General features: G+C 42.8%; 1 protein-coding gene and 1 pseudogene across 1 annotated transcript; both read right to left on the bottom strand.

The window, feature by feature from the left end:
• The window catches only part of LOC105000040, an 8,543-nt pseudogene extending 1,733 nt beyond the window's left edge, over positions 1-6,810 (bottom strand).
• Positions 6,811-13,994: 7,184 nt separating this feature from the next.
• Positions 13,995-19,910, bottom strand: LOC105000015 (5-hydroxytryptamine receptor 3C-like). Its single transcript, XM_010855681.1, has 9 exons — positions 19,667-19,910; positions 17,825-17,991; positions 17,390-17,434; positions 16,817-16,926; positions 16,394-16,563; positions 16,053-16,210; positions 15,024-15,228; positions 14,639-14,842; positions 13,995-14,509 (listed from the first exon to the last, which is right to left on the bottom strand). Exons 1-9 carry the CDS (start codon positions 19,731-19,733, stop codon positions 14,280-14,282), a joined length of 1,356 nt encoding a protein of 451 aa, XP_010853983.1. The 5' UTR covers positions 19,734-19,910; the 3' UTR covers positions 13,995-14,279.
• Between the last annotated feature and the right edge of the window lie 3,972 nt (positions 19,911-23,882).

Genomic DNA, 23,882 nt, shown 5'->3' with positions numbered 1-23,882 from the left:
TGGAGAAACAGTGGAAACAGTGTCAGACTTTATTTTCTGGGGCTCCAAAATCACTGCAGATGGTGATTGCAGCCATGAAATTAAAAGATGCTTACTCCTTGGAAGGAAAGTTATGACCAACCTAGATAGCATATTCAAAAGCAGAGATGTTACTTTGCCCACAAAGGTCTGTCTAGTCAAGGCTATGGTTTTTCCAGTGGTCATGTATGGATGTGAGCGTTGGACTGTGAAGAAAGCTGAGTGCTGAAGAATTGGTGCTTTTGAACTGTGGTGTTGGAGAAGACTCTTGAGAGTCCCCTGGATTGCAAGGAGATCCAACCAGTCCATCCTAAGGGAGATCAGTCCTGGGTGTTCATTGGAAGGACTGATGCTAAAGCTGAAACTCCAATACTTTGGCCACCTCATGCGAAGAGTTGACTCATTGGAAAAGACCCTGATGCTGGGAGGGGTTGGGGGCAGGAGGAGAAGGGGACGACAGAGGATGAGATGGCTGGATGGCATCACCGACTCAATGGACGTGAGTTTGAGTGAACTCTGGGAGTTGGTGATGGACAGGGAGGCCTGGCGTGCTGCAATTCATGGGGTCGTAAAGAGTCGGACATGACTGAGCAACTGAACTGAACTGAATGGATGGCAGTTCCATTTCCAGTTTTTTAAGGAACCTCCACACTGTTCTCACTAGTGGCTGTGCTAGTTTGCATTCCCACCAACAGTGTAAGAAGGTTCCCTTTTCTCCACATCCTCTCCAGCATTTATTGCTTGTAGACTTTTGGATAGCAGCCATTCTGACTGGCATGAAATGGTACCTCATTGTGGTGAGGCAAAGTTCTTATTTCCTGCTGTCAGGTAAAAGCTGAGGGCGTCAATGGTGAGCGGAAAGCTACTGGGCACCAGGAGGTTTAAGATGAAGAGGCTGGGCCTGCACCTGTTGGCCATCTGGTAGGAAGGAGTGTGGAGAATGTGGCAAATAACTGATGCCAGAGGGCTCAACTCTATATTTGATTATTCATTCTTTGCTGATGTCCAATTAGGCTGGTCATGGGTTGACCTCTCTGGGTAATAGATGCATTGAATTGTGCCCTGTTCAGAAGTGCCACCAATTTCATTGTCTAATTTCCCCTTATGTCCCACTTTCTGGGAACACAATTATAGACTTTTGTGGGAAAATGGGGCTCTTTGGACCATTGGACAGGACCATCCATTTTTATAAAAGTCCAGCTGCTCCTCCTGTCTTCAGGGCAAATGCATTGGGGATCCTTCTTGAGGGCAGTTAGGATAGAAAGTGGAATGAGGAGCAGGTGCTCAACTCCTTAGAATTATTTTTACATCCTAAAGGGCCTTAGATTAAGAGGAAAATCAAGAGCAACTTGTAAGTCAAACAGGGGCCCCTGGACTTACATAGGAAATGAGTTGGTCATATAGGTTGCTGTCCATCAACATCTTTGGGGTGGCCTTGCTGGTGTTCAGAAGCTCCCACTCCCCCTGGGTCTGAGTGACATTTCAAGGTATATCTGTTATCACCCACAATTCCTTGTCCAGGAGCATGCTGTCCACTGCAAGTAGGCCAGGGTAGCTCAGTCCAGAGAGTCCTCAAGTCTCCTGCCCACAAGATTCAATTCCTCCCCCACTGAGCTTCTTCCACAGATTCTCCTCTCTGTCCTTTTAAAGTAGGCATCTAGGTTTTCTCAGAAGTGGGTCATAGGACCAGAAATTCATATACATGTGGGCTGCAGCATTAGGAGGTTTTTTTTTTTTTCGTTGTTAGAGTCAAAGTTATGGGAAGATTAGTTATGACTCAAACATGAGTCAAGAAATTTTTGGAGGGACTTTCTTGGTGGTCCAGTGGTTAAGAATCTGCCTGCCAATGCAGGGGACACAGGTTTGATCCCTAGTGTCCCCTTCGTTGTCTAAGGGGAACTAAGATCCCACATGCCTTGGGGCAACTAAGCCTGTAGCACAACTAGAGCTACATGTACCCTAGAGCCCATGCTCCGCAACTAGAGAGTAGCCCCCACTCTGCAACTAGAGAGAAAGCCTGCGTGCAGCAACGAAGACCCAGCGCAGCCAAAAATAAGTCAATAAAATAAATAAAAAGAATTTTGGGAGTCTTTCCTATTTTTCTTCTCAATTCCCCAATTCTATGTGTTGTTTCAGTGGAATAAATCTTGAACAGCTCAGTATTTTTATAATTACATGCATGCCAGTTATAATGATTTATTTATCTGATTCTTCCATAGGACACCTGGTAGCTTCAGTTACATTAATTACTGGTTAAAGTGTATTGGCTGTTAATGTTAACAGGCTTGAGCTAAAAATTATACATGTGCAGCAGGTCAGGGTCAGGTTAGATTCATTTGGTGGAAGGGCTATCTAAGGTAAAGCAGTAGTTTTTGTTTATTTTTTAAACTTTATTGAGAAATTAAAGCAGTAGTTCTTAATCCTGTCTGCACATTAGTGTCACCTGGCGAGATAGAAAGAAATCACAGTAGTAGAACCCCATTGGAACAATTAACTTGGAGTTTCTGGAGTAATGCATAGTTATTGGTATTTTTAAAAAGATTCAGTGGGCAGCCAGAGTTGAGAAGCACTGATCTAAAACCTCCCTAAATAATGCCTGCATCACTGATATATCTTCCTCTGAACCTTAAATGGCTGCCACAATGTGTCTCACTCACCTGTGTAGAGGAGGGGACTGAAGGTGAGCAGGCAGGTCTGTTGGTCAAAAGGAAAGTAGAAGGTGTCTGGGTTATAGGTACTGGTCACCCTCATTGGCCTGTGGTACTATAATTCGACCTTGGCTGCTGAGATATGTAATGAGACCTGGAGGTACCTGACCCACATCCACACTGCTTGTGAGAAGCAGAGAGAGAGAGGCGCTGTGGGTGCCTTCATCAGCTCGTCTCCCTCCCTTCCCAGGTCTCCTACTGTGCTCACTCTTGGGGCTATTTCTTTAAGGTCACTCTCTCTCGTCTCTTCTGCTCATAGTGTTTTGTGAGAGTCAACTCATTGAGACTGTGCCCTGATCTGAATCTGCTGGTGTCCCTGTGCCCTGCACTGACCCTTGGTTGCTCTTTTCAGATGGGCTTCATGCTGGCTTTCCCTGACCCGGATATACACGATTCCTCGATGCTGATATCTGGAAGCCACAGGTTCTCAGCTGATACAGTGAGTCTGTTGTTGCTGATGCACTCTACTGTGTTCTAGCTAATGAAAGGCTAGATGTGTAGTCCCACATCTACAGCCAGGTCAGTAGAAGCAGAGGTGAGTGATGGTGGAGCCACTCCAGCCCTTCCCTTTCTTCTTCTCTTTCTTTTTGGCCATACTAAATGGCAGGCAAAATTTTCCCATACCAGGGATCAAACCCGTGTCCCCTGCAGTGGAAGCACAGAGTCTTAACCACTGGACCACCAGGGAAGTAGTCTTTAAACTCTGATACTCTTATTCCCACTGAGGTCCCTAATGACCACACCCTATCTCCCCTTCTTTATTAGCCAAGTATCATTGGCAATGGAGAAGGAAATGATAACCCACTCCAGTATTCTTGTCTAGGGAATCCCAGGGACGGAGGAGCCTGGTGGGCTGCCGTTTATGGGGTTGCACAGAGTCGGACATGACTGAAGCGACTTAGCAGCAGCAGCATTGGCAAAATACCCCTTAATGGCCTTTTTTCTAGGCAGACATTAAATACAGCCCAAAACCACTTGGACCCAGGGTTGTACCAGTGCATTGGTCTGCAAACACTTGGCCATTTTCTTGGGTTACGAGTTCTATCTTCCTAAGCTGCCCAGGGAGATTTGTGTCTCCTGGACCAGTTCTAGATGAACTTATTTGGTCCAGGAACAATTTATACATTGGGTAGAGGTCTGGAAAACCTTTAAGTCACTCTTAAAATTTAAACTTATAATTGGTAGTGGGAAAGGGGGGAGAGTTGATCTGCTTTACCGTAGTAATCCACAGGAATGATGTCAGAAGCCGGAGCTGTGCATCCTGGTAAAGAAATTCCCATCCAGGCTTATTAGTACAAAAAGATTTGGCCCATGCCCACTACATATTCTTATAAATATTTACTAATTTATTGGAGCAGGCATCATTTTAGATGCTGATCTATCTTTTCCTTATTGTCTCCCCTTGTATCTAGGAACAATTTAGGTTTGTTTGTTTTTTTTTAAAGAAAGGTCTTAATTTTTTTGTTTTTTTTGTTTTTATTTTTTCAGTTGGAGGATAATTGCTTTACAATATTGTGTTAGTTTCTGCCATAAATCAACATGAATCTTCCACAGGTATACATATGTCCCCTTCCCTCTTGAACCTCCTTCCCACCTCCCACAACATCCCATCCCTCTAGGCTGTCACAGAGCATTGGGTTTGAGTCCTTGTATCATATAGCATATTCCCACCGGCTATCTGTTTTACACGTGGTAATGTGTATGTTTCAGTGTTAATCTCTCAATTCATCACTTCCTCTCCTTTCCCCACTGTGTCCACAAGTTTGTTGTCTATGTCTGCGTCTCCTTTGCTGCTCTGCAAATAGTTTCAACAATACCATCTTTCTAGACTCCATGTATATGTGTTAATACATTATATTGGTTTTTCTCTTTCTGACTTACTTCACTCTGTATAATAAGCTCTTGGTTCATCTGCTTCATTAGAACTGACTCAAATGCAATGCTTTTTATGGCTGAGTAATATTCCATTGTATATATGTACAACAACTTCTTTATCCATTCGTCTGTTGATGGACATCTATGTTGCTTCCATCTCCTAGCTATTGTAAATAGTGCTGCAATGAACATCAATTCAGGTTTTAATTGACATAAAGATCACTTCTTTCTGGAACTTTCCAGAAAGGTCAGGACTCAAGGATAAATCCTTCCTGAAAAAATGTCGCTGCAGCCTTCTTCTCTGTGTCTCCCCATCCCATAGGAAAACCCTCTAATTGCTCCAGAATCCATTCATAGTACCTGTTGCTCACCACTAGACCAATACAATGTTGGGCTGAGAGGGCAGAGGATTATTATCCCCTATTAGAAGCAACAGAAAGTGGGGATCAGGTCTCATCACTTCCAGGATGGCAGACAGATGAAAGATATGTTGACTTGAGTGGGAATGCTGACCTTGGTAGCTGGACAGAAGACCTTTAAATCAAACAATGCTTGGAAGGCAGCAGGATCTACCCCATGCTGGTCAAATCCTGAGCAACTGATGGTGAAAATGTTGCCTCTTCCTGAAGCCAGCAGAGACCCTGTGAGAGAGAGCCTCCATTACTAGGATGGGAGCCTCTCTGCAGAGAGAGAAAACAGAGGACTCACTGGGAGGAGTGGGTGAGCCCTCCTCCTTCTTGGGCCAAGACTTCTTAAGGTCAAAATCCTTCCTGCCAGGGCTGGAGAGGATGGGCTGATCTGGTAGGCAAATGGTGGAAATGGATGTGGTGAGCTGAGTCAGTATCTATTCTCATTGTTCATCCTCATGCAAAATCTGCCCAAATCTGTATGCAAACTCATCCTTGATGTAATGGCAGCCACTTCAAGAAGGCCTGTGGTGCACCCATCATAAGTCTCTTGGATCTACCTACTAGTACCACCTAGCACTGCCCTTGGACTTGTACTCAAGGTCATTTATAAATCTGCTCTAATGATTTCTCATCCTCATTTTCAGGGACTTCTGTTTACCTAAGACAGAGTTAATTTATCAAGAAGATAAGATAGATAATCAACTGCGCTTACTTACTAGGCAGATACGGGAAACACGAAGTAGGTATTCTGAATATGTGCTTATTTTGGTGCTTTAGCTTATTTTGCCCTTCTCAGATTTAGTCATCTCAGATAGCTTAGGACTTATTTCTAGCACTGGGATCATTAGGCCATATCACTGAGCCAATCATAGTAAGCCCTATGTGGATCTTTGTTCTTGGCCATGGCCAGGGAGCTATTTGGGTAGTACCTGAGCAGAATCTTTGCTCCGTTTCCTTTTTTTTTTTTTAATCTTTTTTTCCCCTGCCTTCTCTCTTTCTCTATATCTTTCCATAATATTTAAGGTACCTACCCAGACTGGGAACAAGTATTTCCCCGTGGAGGCAAAGTATGTGTTTTCTTCTACCTCAGATTGATTCCTATCCTCCCTTGATATTTTACTTACTCTTTCAGGGCTACTCTTTTCATAGACATCATATCAAAGGAGGTAGGGAGGTTAGGATGAAGGTGTGGTGGAAAGGGCACTGGAGGACAAGAAAAGGCAGATTTGGAAAGGTAGTGAAATGAGATCCCTATGCAGGCAGGGAGTGAGGAGAGCTCTGTGTCCTGAGCAGTGGAATATCTTTCTATCTGTCACCAAAAGGAAATCAAGACACTGACATTATGGAAGAAATATTTAACTTGTTAATTCTAATGTCCTTCACGTGCTAGAAGAAAGTTCCTATATATGCTTCAGAACCACACTCTGGTCTTCTCTGTTCTTGCCCCATCTTACCTAGAAGCAGAAGGTTGACAGTGAGACAGAGGAGGAATCCCCTCACAGCGGGCCACCTTCCTTCCATCCTCTTCTTCTGGACTCTCCTCTGGGGACTTGCCAGTAGCCCCCAAACCCTGATGCTTAAAGGAGCTCCATCCATACCTTGGTTCCTGGTTTTGAATACTGCTCATGACAACTGACCACTCCCTGGTGAGAGGCTATGGCCAGAGAGGTCACAGCAGTTTCCTGCTTTGCCCCTGTCCATGAATGCCTTCTGAGCTCCAGACAGGGAGGAAGTTGGGCCAAGACTAAGGGAAAAGTATCCTGTTTGGCAGCTCTATACTGAGATCAATAACAAAATAACTCACTTTAATGAGAGAGTGTGGACTGGTGAAATAAGAATTATTACTTTTCTAAAGCCAGGGAATCTGCAGATTTGGAAAGGTGACAATATTTAGTGATTTGGTTACATATTTATTAAGAATAATTGAAAATACCAAATTATCAATCTTTATTCATAGCTTCATTATCTATTGTTTATATTTTTCCAACATCCCCTAGCTAGATTTCCTCCTTCCAGTCTTTCTGCCTCCCTGATTCGTTCTCCCCCAGACTAATGTTTTCTATACAAGTTTTACTCTATGTATTGATTCCATGATAACAGATGTCACAAAACTAAGTTAACAGATCTGTTTTTAACATTTTTGTGTTGTCAATAGTGATATACATTATCATAAACTAGTAATCCAGCTACCATCAATATTAACGGCCTGTGTCAATGTTATGTCTTATGTCACATCTTTATAAAAAGTACAATTTAACCAAATGAGTGAATTGGAACATTGTTATGTTAAGTATCTTAAGTCACATTTCCAGAAAGACTTGAAAATGTTTTCTTGCAGAAGGGATGAAGAGTCAGACCTAGAGTACAAAAGAAACTTTGTTCAGAATGTAAGATCATGACAGTCCAAAATAGAAACGGCTAAGGAAGGCAGGAATGTCCCACTTTGGGGGCCCAAAGTGGGAAAATATAGAACAGAAGGCTGCAATGTCTTTTGTTTAAAGTTTGAAATGTCTGTAGTCTTTCAGTCCTACCAGCTCTGTAAGTCATTGCTTCCCTTCTTTGGAAACTTGGCCAAGGGATTGGGCCATCATGTCATATAGGACCAAAGTACTACTGTGTTTGTATCTACATAGACACACCTGTGGGGTGCTGGGCTCCTGGACTGGCCAAGAGTGAAGGGCTGGCTGTCAAGGGACACTTGAGTTCCACAGGTAGGCTATACTCACAGGCCCTGGAACTAGGAAAGGAGGGTTAACTTCAAGCCGTGCTGCAAGTGGCTGAAGATAGTTGATACATACCTTGTTTTTAATAAAGTTGGCTGAAAAATGGGACCTAAGTTCTGATTGGACTCAGAAGTAGACATAGCTGTCAGGAGATGGAAGTGATAGAGGCAGGAGAATAAAGCACTGAGGCACAGGCTTGCTTCTGACCTGGAGAATCGGAGTTTCAACTCTGGGATCTGGAGATCTCAGGGACTATTATTTCTCCTGCTGCTGCTGTTGCTGCAGGTGATAACTAACATATTGAGTACTCTATTGTATGCCAGGCATTGTATTAGGCTGATGCAAATGTAACTGTGGTTTTGGACCGTTAATTTTAAATCGTTATAACTAGGCTCAAACACATCTTTATTAATCAAATTAGGAACCATTACAATCAACACATTTTTGCCAATAAGAAATGTTTGTTTATTCCTGTAGCATAAAAATCCATGTTTCTGGATTCATCGAACTCTTGGAAAGAATTTTCTGCCTCCTACTGGTTATGGAAGTGTTTTCCCTGCAAAAAGTTGTTAAGATGTGTGAAGATCTGGTAATTGGTTGGCAAGAGGTCAGGTGAATATGGCGGATGAGGCAAAACTTTGTAGCCCCGTTCACTCAACTTTTGAAATGTTGGTTGTGCAACGTGCAGTTGGGCATTATTGTGGAGAATTGGGCCCTTTCTGTTGACCAATGCTGGCTGCAGGTGTTGCAGTTTTTGGTGCATCTCATCGATTTGCTGAGCGTACTTCTCAGATGTAATGGTTTTGCCAGGATTCAGAAAGCTGTAGGGGATCAGTCCGGCAGCAGACCACCAAACAGTGACCAGGACCCTTTTGTTGGTGTAAGTTTGGCTTTGGGAGTCGTTTCGGAGCTTCTCAGTCCAGCCACTGAGCTCGTCATTGCCAGTTGTCATATAACATCCACTTTTCATCGCATATCACAATCTGATCAAGAAAGCGTTCATTGTTGTTATGTACAATAAGAGAACACAACACTTCAAAATAACGATTGTTGTGATTTTCAGTCAGCTCAGGAGACACTCACTTATCAAGTTTTTTACCTTTCCAATTTGCTTCAAATGCCGAATGACCATAGAATGGTTGATGTGGAGTTCTTCAGCAGCTTCTTGTGTCTCAATTCTTTATGTGTAAGAGGATCGGCTTTGATGATCCTCTCAGTTGGTTGCTATCAACTTCCAGGGGCTGGTCACTGTGCTCCTCACCTTCAAGGCTCTGCTCTCCCTTGCAAAACCTCTTGAACCACCATTGCACTGTATGTTCGTTAGCAGTTCCTGGGCCAAATGCATTGCTGATGTTACAAGTTGTCTTTGCTGTTTCACAACCTGTCTTGAACTCAAATAAGAAAATCACTCAAATTTGCTTTTAGTCTAACGTCATCTCCCTAGTCTAAAATAAATGTAAAATAAACAGTAAGTAATAAGTCACTAGCAAAGAAACATAAAGTGAGAAATGTACATTAAAATGGTGTATAACATAGCCACATTTATTTAAGAATGTATTCCAGTATCAAACAGCAAAGTCCAGCAATGCAATTACTTTTGCACCAACCTAATATGTCTAATTTTATGTCATCCCCCAACATTCCTACAGTGCAGATACTGGATAGGAGTATGTGGAAAAAAAGAAATGGAGCCAAGTAAATAGACAGATGGCAATGGGATCTTGTATTTTCTGATCATATTTTAGAAGATAAACACACTTGAGGAAAATATAAATTTTGTTATTAACCACTGATCATCTTTTATAAAAATACCTAAAATGATGAACTAGAAAACATTTTCAAATAAAGCAATAAAAATGATAGTACTTAAAATAACCAGGGTTTCAGGTTTTCTAGTGCTTATGGTTTATAACAAGCCATATAAGAATCACATAGTTTTTCATCATGAACACTGGGTCTCTTTCTACCTTCAGAATTCTTTACTTGTAAAAGGTGCTTTTCACATTGGCCAGTCCTCCATCTCAGATAAATTATTAAGCACCTGGAATTCTTGTCTAGGAGACATACTGGCTTAGGTTAGCTCTCAGAGTTCATGCTAGCACGGAGTTCCTTGTTACCAATGTGGTTTGGATCCCCGTCCTGCATATGCCTGCCTCCTCCTTCCCTTCTCCAGTAGGCTCTCAGATGGGGAAAGGTAGCCATATTTAAACAGAACTTCAGTAGCTAGATTGTCATTTTCTGAGGCCATTAGAAATAGCTGTCTCCAACATTCTCTGGGAGAAGGCAATGGCACCCCGCTCCAGTACTCTTGCCTGGAAAATCCCATGGACGGAGGAGCCTGGTAGGCTGCAGTCCATGGGGTTGCTCAGAGTTGGACACAACTGAGCGACTTCACTTTCACTTTTCACTTTCATGCATTGGAGAAGGAAATGACAACCCACTCCAGTGTTCTTGCCTGGAGAATCCCAGGGACGGGGAAGCCTGATGGGCTGCCATCTCAGGGGTCGCACAGAATTGGACATGACTGAAGCAACTTAGCAGCAGCAGCAGCAGCAACATTCTCTAGAATATCCTGGGAAGTCTCTAAGACTCCCATTTTAGCTCTGATACATGTCTCTCCTAAGCCAAGCTGTGGGCTTTGTTGGTCACTCATGACTAGGAGATGGTTCAGAAACTCTTAGCTGACTCAGGGGTCATCGTGGGAGGGTGAGGACTTCCTCCACTCTCAGCTTTCTCTGGGCATCTTTGGAATCTCCATCTTGGGTTCAGTATCTTTGAATTCCTGGGCACTCGGCCATGGCCCCTAAAAAAGAGGCCCTGAATTTGGGCTTTAGCTGCTTCCTTGGACAAGTCTGGGGCCAGTTAGAATTCCTGTTTGGGGTATAGTCTTGGATCAGTTGGAGGATACCATCAACTTAAGGTGTGGGTGTTTCTAGAAATCCTTGCGTTCGCCTGGGGTTTCCCAAACTTGAGTTGCAGCTTAGCAATGGGCCTCCTCACCTGGAAAAGCATTTTTGTCATCCTCTAGCTGCCTCTTGTTTGGGAGGATGGCCTCATGCAGCACAATCCAGCCTTGAGGAAGATAGAATGCCAAGGTGAAGAATCTCTCTGGAGACTGTATAGCAGCATCAAAGCCCCCAGGCTTCACACCTAGTGGCGTCACTCCTAGTCTGGCTTTTTCTAAATTATCCTCCACTGTGTAGGCTGTGTATTTGAAATGCAGAGCTGATCATATCTTTCTTATACTTGAAATCTTTCAGTGGCTCCCATTGTCTGTAGCAGTTATGTTAAGATTGCTGAGTCTGAAAATTCGTATTTTCAACAAGTTTCCCAGGTGCTGCTGCAGCTATTCCTCCTGGGACCACACTTAGAAAACTGACCTATAGGATGAAATCCCGCCCCCTTAGCATGATGTAAAGAACTCCCTGACTTAGGTCCCACCCATCCTTCCATCATGTTGCCTTGCATTTTATGTTACAAAAGACTCGTTCTTATCTTTAATATGTATCAGAATTACTTAATGTGCTTTTACCCTTACCACTCTGGCCCTAAATCAGAATCATAGCCCTGAATCAGAATTACAATTGGTAGTGCTCAGGAATCGACATTTTAAAGTAGATCCACAACTGATTCTAATGCAGGTGGATCTTGGACTACACAGGGAGAAACACTGCATCCTAAATAGCACCCCAACACTCAGTATGTGATTTTACTCTTCCACATTCCCTTGACCTAAAATACACCTTCTACTATTGATCTCTGGTCCTACTAATAAATTCTTAAAGATTCAGCTCAATTCAAGCATCCAGTCTTTGGTGAAGCCTGCCTCAGTGTCTCTTCTTTCTCTCTTCTTGTCAATTAAACACACACACACAGATGCCCACATACACATGTGCACATGTGCTCCTGGATACTGTTGTGACTCTTAAACTGGAAACATTTCCTTACATGTATGTCTCTCCTCCTGCTCTGTAACCTCATGGAGAGAAGGAAACATTGTTTTGGCCCCCCAGTATATAACATATAGCAGTAAGTAGTCAATAAATGTTTTTTAAATTGAAATTTAGCTGATTTACAATATTATATTAGTTTCAGTTGTACAACATAGTAATTCAATATTTTGAAAGATTATACTCCATTTAAAACATTATAAAATATTGACTATATTCTCTGTGCTGTGCAGTATATCCTTGTTGCTTATTTATTTTATACATGATAGTTTGAACTTCTTAATCCCCTACACCTATTTGGCTCCTCCACTCTTTCCTCTCCCTACTGGCAACTACTAGTGTGTTTTCCATATCTGTGAATCTGTTTCTGTTTTGTTACATTCATTTTTTTATTTTTTAAATTTCACATGTAAAGATAAGATGCAGTATTTGTCTTTCTCTGTCTGATGTATTTCACTAAATATAATGCCCTCTAGGTCCATTCATGTTGTTGCAAATGGCAGAATTTCATTCTTTTTTTTTAGCTGAGTAGTATTCCATTACGTATATTATTATATGATATATACAAGCTGGAATCAAGATTGCCGGGAGAAATATCAATAACCTCAGATGACACCACCCTTATGGCAGAAAGTGAAGAGGAACTCAAAAGCCTGTTGATGAAAGTGAAAGAGGAGAGTGAAAAAGTTGGCTTAAAGCTCAACATTCAGAAAACGAAGATCATGGCATCCGGTCCCATCAGTTCATGGGAAATAGATGGGGAAACAGTGGAAATGGCGTCAGACTTTATTTTTGGGGGCTCCAAAATCACTGCAGATGGTGACTGCAGCCATGAAATTAAAAAGACGCTTACTCCTTGGAAGAAAAGTTATGACCAACCTAGATAGCATATTGAAAAGCAGAGACATTACTTTGCCAACAAACGTCTGTCTAGTCAAGGCTATGGTTTTTCCAGTGGTCATATATGGATTGAGAGTTGGACTGTGAGGAAGGCTGAGCACCGAAGAATTGATGCTTTTGAACTGTGGTGTTGGAGAAGACTCTTGAGAGTCCCTTGGACTGCAAGGAGATCCAACCAGTCCATTCTGAAGGAGATCAGTCCTGGGTGTTCATTGGAAGGACTGATGCTAAAGCTGAAACTCCAGTACCTTGGCCACCTCATGTGAAGAGTTGACTCATTGGAAAAGACTCTGATGCTGGGAGGGATTGGGGGCAGGAGGAGAAGGGGATGACAGAGGATGAGATGGCTGGATGGCATCACCGACTCAATGGACGTGAGTCTGGGTGAACTCCGGGAGTTGGTGATGGACAGGGAGGTCTGGTGTGCTGGGATTCATGGGGTTACAAAAAGGTGGATACGACTGAGCGACTGAACTGAACTGAACTGCTGACCTGGGAAATTTAGGGTTCAATAGAAAGTAGTAGAATAAACTAAAGAAAATAAATGCTTGCTAAAAATGAAAGATTGTGTTCAAGTTGTAATTAAGTTGCTCCCAAATATGTGCTTTTCTGAACCTGCTGTCCAGCAAATCATACTACAGCTCTGGTGTAGAGCAATACAGTGGGGTCTCCACTTCCCCTAAGAAGCTATTGGAGGGGACTTCCCAGGTGATCCAGTGGCTGAGACTGCACTCCCTGGTCAGGGAACTAGATCCCACATATCACAACTAAGAGTTTGTATGCTGCAACTAAAAGACCTGCCGCAGGCAATAATAATGTTTCCAAAAAAAAAGCTATTGTAAATAATGGGTCAAGACACAACTTTCAAAATGAAAAGGCAAGTGCTTGGAAGGGAAATTTTCCAGTTCATGTGGGGTCATTTGTGTTACTCCTAAGTAAAGCAGATGCCATTTTCAAATGTGCTTTCCTTAGCCCAGTGTTCTTTTCTTAGCATGATTAAGGACAGATCAACTCTGATTGCAGCACAGGCAGTTAGCAGAATTTGGGATTATGTTAACACTCTTAGTCCTTAATGATGAATGAGTCACATGTCAGGCTGTGACAAAAGGCTTCACTCTATAAACAAGGGCTGCCTGGTTCTGGCACATCATTAATTGCAGAAGCTTAAATCCAGGATAACTGGATTTAGCAGGTTAGTCCGTATTTTAATTCCTCATAATAGATTTTGGCCCCCTCTCTACCATTTCCCTGCTTTCACATGTTGTTTACTAGAGTTGAAAAAAAAAAAAAAAAGAAAATCCTTCTTACTTTAGTAGTGAGAAGTTTCTACAAGAAGTCTCTCAACCTCAAGGTTTTCAAACTACAATATAATGCAGAGAAGAGCCAATGCTTTCTGCAAATGGGGTTTATTGGAGGAAATTCGATCAAGGAAGTATTCGAAGAACCTGAATCCTAAGGAGCCAGAAAGGCAGGACTCACCGGAGGGCTGAGGGTGGCTGATGGCATGCCAGAGCAAGGACTTGACTTGGGAGAGCTTAGGAAACCATCCAGATCTGGTCTGAAACTGCAGAGGAACTGGGACGAAAACAAGGTGGTTGCCAGAGCTGTAAGGTGGGATTTGGGCGGGGATGACAGCCTGGGTGGTTTCAGGGGGCAAGAGAAGCTGTGGCCTGGGACTCGCAGGTAGGTATCTGCCTAGGTGTTCCAGAGAATAATAACTGTGACAACGGAGGTGGCCATGAAGAGCAGGTAGAGACGGAAGAGCAGGGTGTCCATCATGTGGCTTAACCGCACCCACAGATGGACCAAGTGCAGCTTCTGAGCTTTGTCTTCCTGCTGGTTCCTCGCTGAGCCAGGGCACCCATTTAGCTCTGTCTGTCTGGGATGTGGCACCTTTCCCACCAACTCCATGGGCTCCTTCACACCTACGTCAAGACAGACTCAGCTGTGGGCCTCCAAGGTCAGCTGGGGAGTTATGTGGGGAGGGAAGGAGGTGGGAGCAGAGAAGCGGAGGTGATGGAAGAGGAAGCATGAGCAGTGCTGACATCCCTCACCAGGCAGGTGGGCAAGGTCCATGTTTCCCTTCCAGGGCACAGCGGGGCAGCATGTCCTTGGGCTGGTGCAGTGTAGAAGCAGGGAGTGGAGCCAACGAGGCATGGGTGGGGGCTGGGTGGTGGCCAGGTGCAGCAGGTAGTTGATGAAGATGGTCTCCAGCAGGCTGAGCACCATCAGGGACAGACACAGGGCAAAGTAGACACCTGGAGGGAAGTTGGGCCTGCCTGAGGGCCAGAGGCACCAGCCAGGACTTCTTATTTTCTCTTTCCCCAGAAAAGAGGCCTTTTCTAGGATCTCTTTTCACTCTGACCTGTTTCATTGGTCTGTTCCCTCATGCCATGCCCCACCCTACTTTTCTTCTCCTAAAGGTGGAAGGGGCCATACTGATGAGGGAGGTGCTACTGGAGGGGAGTAAATCATTCATCATGAGCAGGAAGACGCTGTAGCCCAGCAAGAGTGTCATCTTGAATGAGGCACGGTTCTCGCTTTCTGCCGGCAGGTAGAAGCTGAGGGCATCGATGGCAACCAGAAAGCTGCTGGGCACCAGGAGGTTTATGACATAGAGGGTGGGCCTGCGCCTGATGGCCACCTGGTGGGGAGGGGAGAGGGAGGCAATTGAGGAGAAGGCTGGGAGGCTGCCAATCCAGGTAAGAGAAAGAATTTAGATTTGTCCCAGATCAAACTTTCTAGTAAGGAAATGTTACCTCAAGTCCCTTTCTCTGTTCTCCCTCTCCAGCAAAGTCATCTTAATCACCACATCGTCTTCCCATGGTTTAATTCTACCATGCTGCTTACCGTTTGAAACATGTTTCATTCCTTCTTGGCCCATGTGTCAATTTTCTCCACCTAATTTTTTTATTCCTACCAATGTGCTCTCAGCAGAATTGAGGGACCAAATTTTTAGGTATTGCGTGCATTGTATTTCTGCTTGCTTTCCTCGTCAAGGTGTAATCTCTAGTGCCTTTGCTGGTGGATGTTTAAAACCAGTGGGAGAGAAAGCAAGACAGAGCAGACATTTTGGGATCACCAGGATTTGGAATCATAATATCCCTAAGACAGTGTTTCATAACTTTTCCATCACCTCTTTTTAAAAATAAATATAAAAATTCCTGTCCTCCCAAAAGTTCTAATCGCCCTGGCAGCTGATGAGGGAGTGGGGGACATGGAGTGGAGGTTCATGCTCGTTGTAAATCACTGCTGTGGGAGCTTTGTTTCTTCCTCAGGGAGGATCCATTCAATCAACATTTCCTGAGTGCCAGGTACTGTTTTAGGTACGGAAGATTTTTCAATGAAAAGAGTGATAGCAACCTCTGCCTCCATGGAGCATGTTTTCTTGTGGGAGAGCTTACATTCTGGTGGAGGACATGAGCTATGCATGTAGAAGAAGATCCCACCCAGGGCCCCCAAACTCACATAGAAGACGATTTGGTCATAGCCATTGGTGCCCGCAGTCATCTTCATCATTTGATGGATACCCTGAAGTACCCACTCCCCCTTGTTCCAAATGATGTTCTGTGATGTTTCCAAAATCTCCTGCACATCCTGCTCCATGCCCAGGACCATCTTTTCCACTGCAAAGGAGACCCAGGTAATTCAGCCTCCCCCAAGCCTCCCAACCCCTTGGCCCAGACTGTTGGATTCCTTACCACTTAGATTCCACACCCCTTTCAGTGAGATTCACTCACTCATCCAAGCTTTCTGTTCTCTTCTTCTCAAACCCTTTCTTTCTCTTTCAGCATGTGATTCTCACTCACCTGTGTAGACGAAAGAGCTGAAGGTGAGGGTGCAGTTCTGTTCATCAAAGGGGAAATAGAAGATGTCCAGGTTGCAGATGCTGGTTACCCGCATTGGCTTACTGTATTTGATGTGACCATTACTGTTGATGTAAGCCATGAGACCTGGCGGGGTCTGATCTGTATCCATCCTGAGTGTGAAAAGGACAGAGAGGTAAAAGCTGTGGGCTCCCCATCAGACCTGGCCCTCATCCTCTCCCAAGTTGCCCATTTCTGTGCTCCAGCCCCACTCATCTGACCTCGCCCTTCTACCTATCTCTGTGTTCTGAGGGTTTCAGATGCTGCTCCTTTCTGGTTGAGTCTGTGCTTGGCCCCCATTGGTTACATCATGCTCTTCCCTAGAAATGTGGTCTCCTTCTTGCTTTTTTCAGCTCTGACACTCACAGCTCCTCAATGAAGATATCTGGAAGCCACAGGTTCTCAGTTGCCATGCCCAGCTTCCTGATGCCCCCGCATTCCTCTGGGTTCCAGGTGATGAACGGATTGTACCAGATCTAGAGAACACCATGGTATGGGATAAACAGGAGATGGGAACTGGCTTTAGTCTTCCTGTGTCTCTTGCACTCTCCATTCCTTTCTTTACTCGTTTCTTTGCTCTCCCACCGCACCTCTGGTGACAACTGTCACACTGTCACTGACAAATCTGTACTTTCACTTCTTCCTCAGTGCTCTCTGGGGAGACCTGGAGCTTGGCTTTGGGTTCCCTGGGATGGAGCCACTGAAGTACTGGCTTCCATGATCTTGGTTTGTGCCACTTGCTTCCTGAGCCCTGTCTCTGCCCTCCTTAAACTGGCAAAATAAATCAGAAAATTTTATATTTTCATTATTGGTCTGGCTATGTTTGAACTTGTTTAATTTGTGGATATTCTCAGATTTATCCATTTTAATCCTCAAAATTGGACCTTGCAGTGGAAAAAGGGAGGTACTATGGCAAAGGGGAAACTGAGTCCATCATACCATATTTAGCCACAGGAATGATGTCATCAATTGAAGCTGTGCATCCTGGAAAAACAGTTTTCATCTGAGATTACTAACTTAATGAAGTGAAATCCAATGACACCACCCACCTCTTAATCATTTACAAGGCTGTTCTGTATGGCAAGTATGATTTTTAATCATAAACCACTAAAAAATGTAGGTCATATAATCCAGTGTACATGAGAAATGCAAGTGAAAACACCAGCATGAGAGTAGTCCATTGGGTTTATGTTTCTTGTGGTGTATCCCCCAAAAGGGAGAGCTTTTATCTGCATTGTATCATTGTAGCATTCCCTGTCATGCCTCCCTATCCCATAGACTGAGCTCTTAACTTACAAAATCAAAAAAAAAAAAAAAACAAAATCCAGTCAGTGCACCCACTGCTCATCATTACAGAGTTGGGTCAGGACTTACTACTTCCAGGATGGCAGACAGAGTGAAGGAGATGTTAACACGAATGGGGATGCTGACATTGGTGGCTGGACGGAAGGCCTTTCTGGCGAACGCTGCTTGGAAGGCAGCAGGATCCACCCCATGCTGGTCAAAGCCTGAGCAATTGATGGTGAATGTATCTCCTCTCCCTGTAGAGAGCAGAGACTGTGAGAAGAGTGCCAGGGCTGCGGTTTGGGGAATGTTTCTGCACAGAGAGACAACAGGGGTTATGGAAGAAGCAGGTAGACTCCTACTGCTTGGACTAGGCAGTATGGGTTAGGCTGGAGTAGTAGGCAAATGGTGGAAGTTGATAAGGTGAGCTGAGTCAGAGCTCCATTCTCAATTCCATTCTCTCTCTCTCCATGCAAAACTTGTCTACATGTATATGCAAACTCAGCCCTGAGCACCACTTTTTAGTGTCCTGCTATATTCTTAACAATCTCAACACAAACCTCTGTCCTTGAGCCATTTGGGTGAATGTCACTGACAAATTTTGCAATCACAGTTCTCCTCTTCACTATATGAACAGAGCATAGGTGGTCATGAATTAATAATGAGGGAAATAATCAGGTGGGTAGTGAGAAATCCGGAGAAGGCAATGGCACCCCACTCCAGTGCTCTTGCCTGGAAAATCCCATGGATGGAGGAGCCTGGTAGGTTGCAGTCCATGGGGTCGCTAAGAGTTGGACACGACTGAGTGACTTCCCTTTCACTTTTCACTTTCATGTATTAGAGAAGGAAATGGCAACCCACTCCAGTGTTCTTGCCTGGAGAATCCCAGGGACGGAGAAGCCTGGTGGGCTTCCGTCTATAGGGTCGCACAGAGTTGGACACAACTGAAGTGACTTAACAGCAGCAGCAGCAGCAGCAGCAGTGAGAAATCCATCCGTGGGACCTTAAGGAAGGAACTCAGTTTTCAATTTAATGATTATATGTCTTTGCGTTGTACTGTGAGTGTTCTCTTCTAAAACTCAGGACTCATCACCACTGAGACTATCTTATAAACAGTTCCTTGATACACCTCTTATACCCAATCCTTTTCTAATCATACTTTGTGGGGCAGAAACAGAGAATGTATGTGGTAGGATCTCCTGGTCGAGTCTGTTTTTGTCTGTCTCTAATTTTGTGCTATACCTCATTGCTTAATCTCAATAATGAACAAGAAATTACTCTAGACTGGGAAATTACACTGAAAAGTTTACTGAAAAGTCACAATAGAACTTTTCATCTACCTCAATTCCCTTGGCATCTTTCCTTTTCATTTGCTTAAGAGAAATAAGGCTTCCCCAGTGGCTCAGCAATAAAGAATCTACCTGCCAATGCAGGAGATCTGGGCACTCAGGTCCCATCCCTGATTTGGGAAGATCCCCTGGAGAAGGGAATGGCAATCCACTCCAGTATTCTTGCCTAGAGAATCCCACAGACGGAGGAGCCTGGTGGGCTACAGTCCATGGGGTCATAAAAGAGTTGGACATGACTGAGGGACTAAATAACAACAACAAAGAGAAATAAGGAAGAATTTTCTTCTCTCAACAACAGTTGATACCTAGAAACCGTGGGGTAGATTATATGCCTGGAAAGAGAATGACATGGAGAAAGGAGAGAGGCCCATGGAAGCATGGGGAGTGGAGAAGTAGCTTAAGGGAAAAGTCAGCTAACTGTTAGGACCCTAGAAAGTGCTATACCAAACTGTCAGTGTCATGAATTTCCATTTTTTCCAAAATGGAACACCCATTTGTTAACTAGAAATAAAAAGAATTAGCCTGGGTCTGTGTTCCCCAGACTTTATATGGATGCTGTGCTCTTGTTCTTATCCCATCTTACCTTGGAGCAGCAGGTAGAGGATGAGGCAGAGGAGGAATCCTTCCCCATGGAGCCAACCTTGTTCCATCTTCCTCTCCTTGGCTCTTCTCTAGGGACTTAGTGATGATGTTGATTTTAAAAGACCATAGGCCACACCTCACACCCTAGCTTTGAGTAATTCCGGTGTCAGGTGTCAATAGCCATCTCTCTAACAAACACCCCCCAGTGACAACAGGATCTCATAGAGGACTACCCTTCCCGGTGCCCTAACTAGACCTGAACCTGGTCTCCAAGAGTCATCTGACAAACCAGTTTGGAGAGGAGGAAGAAAAAAAATTTGGTCAGTGGAGCAGTGCTAATGGCCTCCTCATACTTTAGAATCACTCTGGCATATAGGGCACCATAGGAAAGGCACAGAATGCCTGCTGTTTCCTTCAAGTAGCACACACACTTGTTTTAACCCTGCTGTCATCTTTCCCCAGAAAATGGCAGGGGGCATCTTCTTTTACATAATCAACTTCAGACTCAGAGGTTTTATATATGACTTCTGTACTGGCAAAGCACCTGTCTACAATGAGGGAGACCCAGGTTTGATCCCTGGGTCGGGAGGATCCCCTGGAGAAGGAAATGGCAATCCACTCCAGTACTATTGCCTGGAAAATCCCATGGACAGAGGAGCCTGGTAGGCTACAGTCCATGGGGTCGCAAAGAGTTGGACACGACTGAGCGACTTCACTTTCACTTTCTGTATTGGCAAGTCTTAACTTTTGACTTTTTGAATGTGTCAGAAGCAGTTTGGATTGGAGGAGGAGTGGGTGGAGGGGAGATGGCAGGGTTTTCAGCAGAAGTTGATTTGTAAGGTCATGACCAATCTGCCTGCAAATTCATGTTGCTTTTGGACCCGCTGGTGTTTTTAGGAAATCTGTTAGTTGTTAACATTTTAAAAATTGGGAGATTTCATGTAAAAACTGTGTTTCTGGCCTCATTTGAAAAATAAGATCAAGCAATACTGGGCTCACATTTTTACTATACACAATGCTTTCTGCCAGACCTGCAAAGTGGTTAACTCTTTGGATGAAGAATATTCTCTCTAGATCATCAGAGTGTCTTATAGTCTTATAGTCACCAACTATTGTCTTATTCCTGACCAGCTCCCCTCACTTATGTTACCTCCTTGGCCTCAGTAGGTGTTCAAGTTTGCCTTTGAGTGTTAAGATTAATTTTCTTGTTTGATTCTTAAAGAGCCTTAGGAAGTAATTTCAAAATACCATGCCATGTCTAGGTGATCACGGTCTTGTCAGATTAAGAATGTGAAAATATTTGGTTCCTGGTAGAAGCCAGACATATGGGTACATGGGCCAAAGTCATCAGTGATTTCACTTGTTATTCTAGAGTGATTTCTGTTAGGGAAAGCTCTAGGGAGTGTCTTCAGTGGCTAGGAGAACCAAGGGAGATGTTGCTTCAGGGAAGAAGCTTTTCAGGCTAGTTAGTATGAGATAGTAAGAAAGGTCTAAGACCAAATCCTATTTGAATCATGTCACCCTCTCTGTGCCTCCTCTCTAAGGTTGAGAGGATAAAACCTGTCATGCAGGAGTTTTATGTGGCTGGAGATAATATGTATACACTGCCTGTCCTGTCCTAACCAGCTAATGAATTGGAGCAGCAAGAAACAGTGAAAGTGGCAGTAAGAGTAGTTGCTATTGTTATCCTCGACGTCTTAAGGTTATTCAGGTTGCTTCAGCCTGCACGGAATCTTCTGGACTTAAAATGTTTGAGTTGACTGAACCAACCCCAGTTCCCATGAGCGGAAGAATGTTTCCTCTTAGCTTCACTCAGCTGAATGCTGACAAGGACAATCCCTCCATTCTCCTCAGCATCACTCTTCATCTTTTGAGACTTCTTTCCCCTTTAGGAAGTTTATTTACTTATTTTTTCTTTTTTAAAAAGATGACTTTGGACCATCATTTCTCAAAGCATTTTCTGCAGAACTCTAGTTCTGTGGGATGTTCAGTGCTTTTCTGAAAAATTATTTTTCTTTGTTCAAGTTCAAATAACTCTGAGAAATGATGAATTAAACAAGGAGAATCAGGTATTATTACTGTAGGATTTCTCAGAGTATTTAACTAAAATGTTAATGTGACTTGAAAATATCATGTATATGATTTCCCATATGTAGTTAACTTTCGGGAATTTCTTTTTCTCAGACTGTCTTCAGAACTAGTACTCCATGAATATTTTTGGGAAACACTGCTTTAGGTAAATAGAGTAAATCTATAAGAAGAAAACTTGAAAAAAATTTGTCTTTGATTTCCTGATGATAGAATCTAGAATAATGCAGCATAGGTAAAAATCAAGAAATTTAAAAAATACATGAGGTAAGTGGGTTTTTTTTTTTTACATAAGTATTTTAAACCTGAAGTTTGATTAGAACCATGAGAAACCCACAAACAAATAAGAGATAAAAGAAGTATCGATTTCAAGCTGTTTCTGAATCCCTGAGCAATATAAACTTAGACTGCCTCAAGGAGGAATTTTCTTTTCTTTCTTTTTCTTTACAGTGACCTACCAGCTGGAAGCCATGTGTCATCCACCTAGATCTAATTTTAGGATGAGAATTTAAAAACATGCTTTGGTATTGTTATCTCTCAAATATACTCAGAAAAAAACATTTTAGGAGCTGAAGGGCAGTGTTGGTTTTTCTCATTGGTTGTCTTGCGTCAATAATGGGTATAATTTATGCTTTAAGAGTACATATTTTTCCCTTGTGGAATTCAATAAGTGAATTATTTTGAATGAAAAATAAACACAGCCTGCATCACCTTAAAATTTTCCTGACATTCATGCCAGAAAGGTTATTACCAATGTAGACCAAAGTTATTTATCACTTCGTCTGATCAAAAGCCCATATTTATAAAACATCACACCTGAGAAGCTTTTTGGAATGACTGGGAGTGACCATTCTTCCAGTCTGTCTAGGCCTGTCCTAGTAAGAAAGTGCCATCGTAGCTGGACTGTTGGTTCTGGCTTCTCTGGCTTAGTGGGACCCTGTTGCCTATCATTTGTGACCTAGTGGGTTTCCAGTCCAGTATTTCATGATGGGGGAGAATCCCTCATGCATATATGCTAGAGATGCTAGAGATGTTAGATATACTGAATCCTTTTATTGGCTTGAGTAAGTAATCCTTACTTGTCATTCTGGGAGGAGTAAAATTCTAAGGCCTGCAAAATCCTAAACTGTGATGTTGGTTATTTTAACTGAGTAGATTTATGTGGATGTTCTGGGTGGTGGCAACATCTAGAGCAAAAACATGGAAGCTATAGTGTTGAGAGGACCTCAGATTTGAGTAGAAGAGTGACAGGAAATGAAGCTGTGGTATTATGTGGGGCCAGATCACAGAAGGTCTTGTATACCAAGCTAAAGTTTGGTTTAATTGAACAGCCCAGGATTTCCCAAACTTGAGTAAGGTTCAGATCTCTTTTAAGGGAAATAATTCTCCTAAACCCCTGATATTGACTTCAATTATTTATATTATAATATTACTTAATATGTATATTAATAAAACCATGTATAATGTCCTTATGCTCATAGTTCTTATACCACTATAAAATTAAAATAAATTTATAAATTACTACATACAAGGCTACAGAATCAACACAACACTAGTTTAATGAGGTAGATAATATTGTTTTATTAATATTAGATAATTTCTGTCACTTTTTCTCTCTTAATAATAAACAGCTAGTTTTTAGAATACCTGTCTGTTATTTTGTTGAGCCAATTTGAAATTCATCTCAGTATAGTAGTTCTTAAACCTTTTTATAAAAAGTAATCATTCATTTCATTCTAACTACTCCCCCTAGTTGGGAAGTTAATACTGCAAAGGTGGGGAGTATGTAATTCTTTCCTACATAAAGTGAATATGTGATATGATTTATCATAACATGCCTATACTACTGTATACTGTGTGAACACTCAGCTTCTTCCACGAAGTTCTCTATTAAAAATTCTGTGAAACCTTTGTCTGTAAAACATGTTATGATGTCATTTGGCTTTCATTCAGTATTGTTTACATTTTAAATCCTCTTCTCTTCTTTCCTAATTTGCCTGAGACCATTAAAGGCACATTATTCTGTTGTACTGTATTGTTTCCATGATCATGATGTTAAATAAAAGATTCTGTTTATTAACTAATCTTTAAATATATTTATATTTGGCTGCACCAGGTCTTACGTTAGT

The sequence above is a fragment of the Bison bison genome, unplaced genomic scaffold, assembly GCF_000754665.1.
Source record: "Bison bison bison isolate TAMUID 2011002044 unplaced genomic scaffold, Bison_UMD1.0 scf7180017864367, whole genome shotgun sequence".
Lineage (NCBI taxonomy): Eukaryota > Metazoa > Chordata > Mammalia > Artiodactyla > Bovidae > Bison > Bison bison.
The sequence above is the reverse complement of the archived record's forward strand: the minus strand, read 5'-3'. Positions and strand labels throughout refer to the sequence as shown.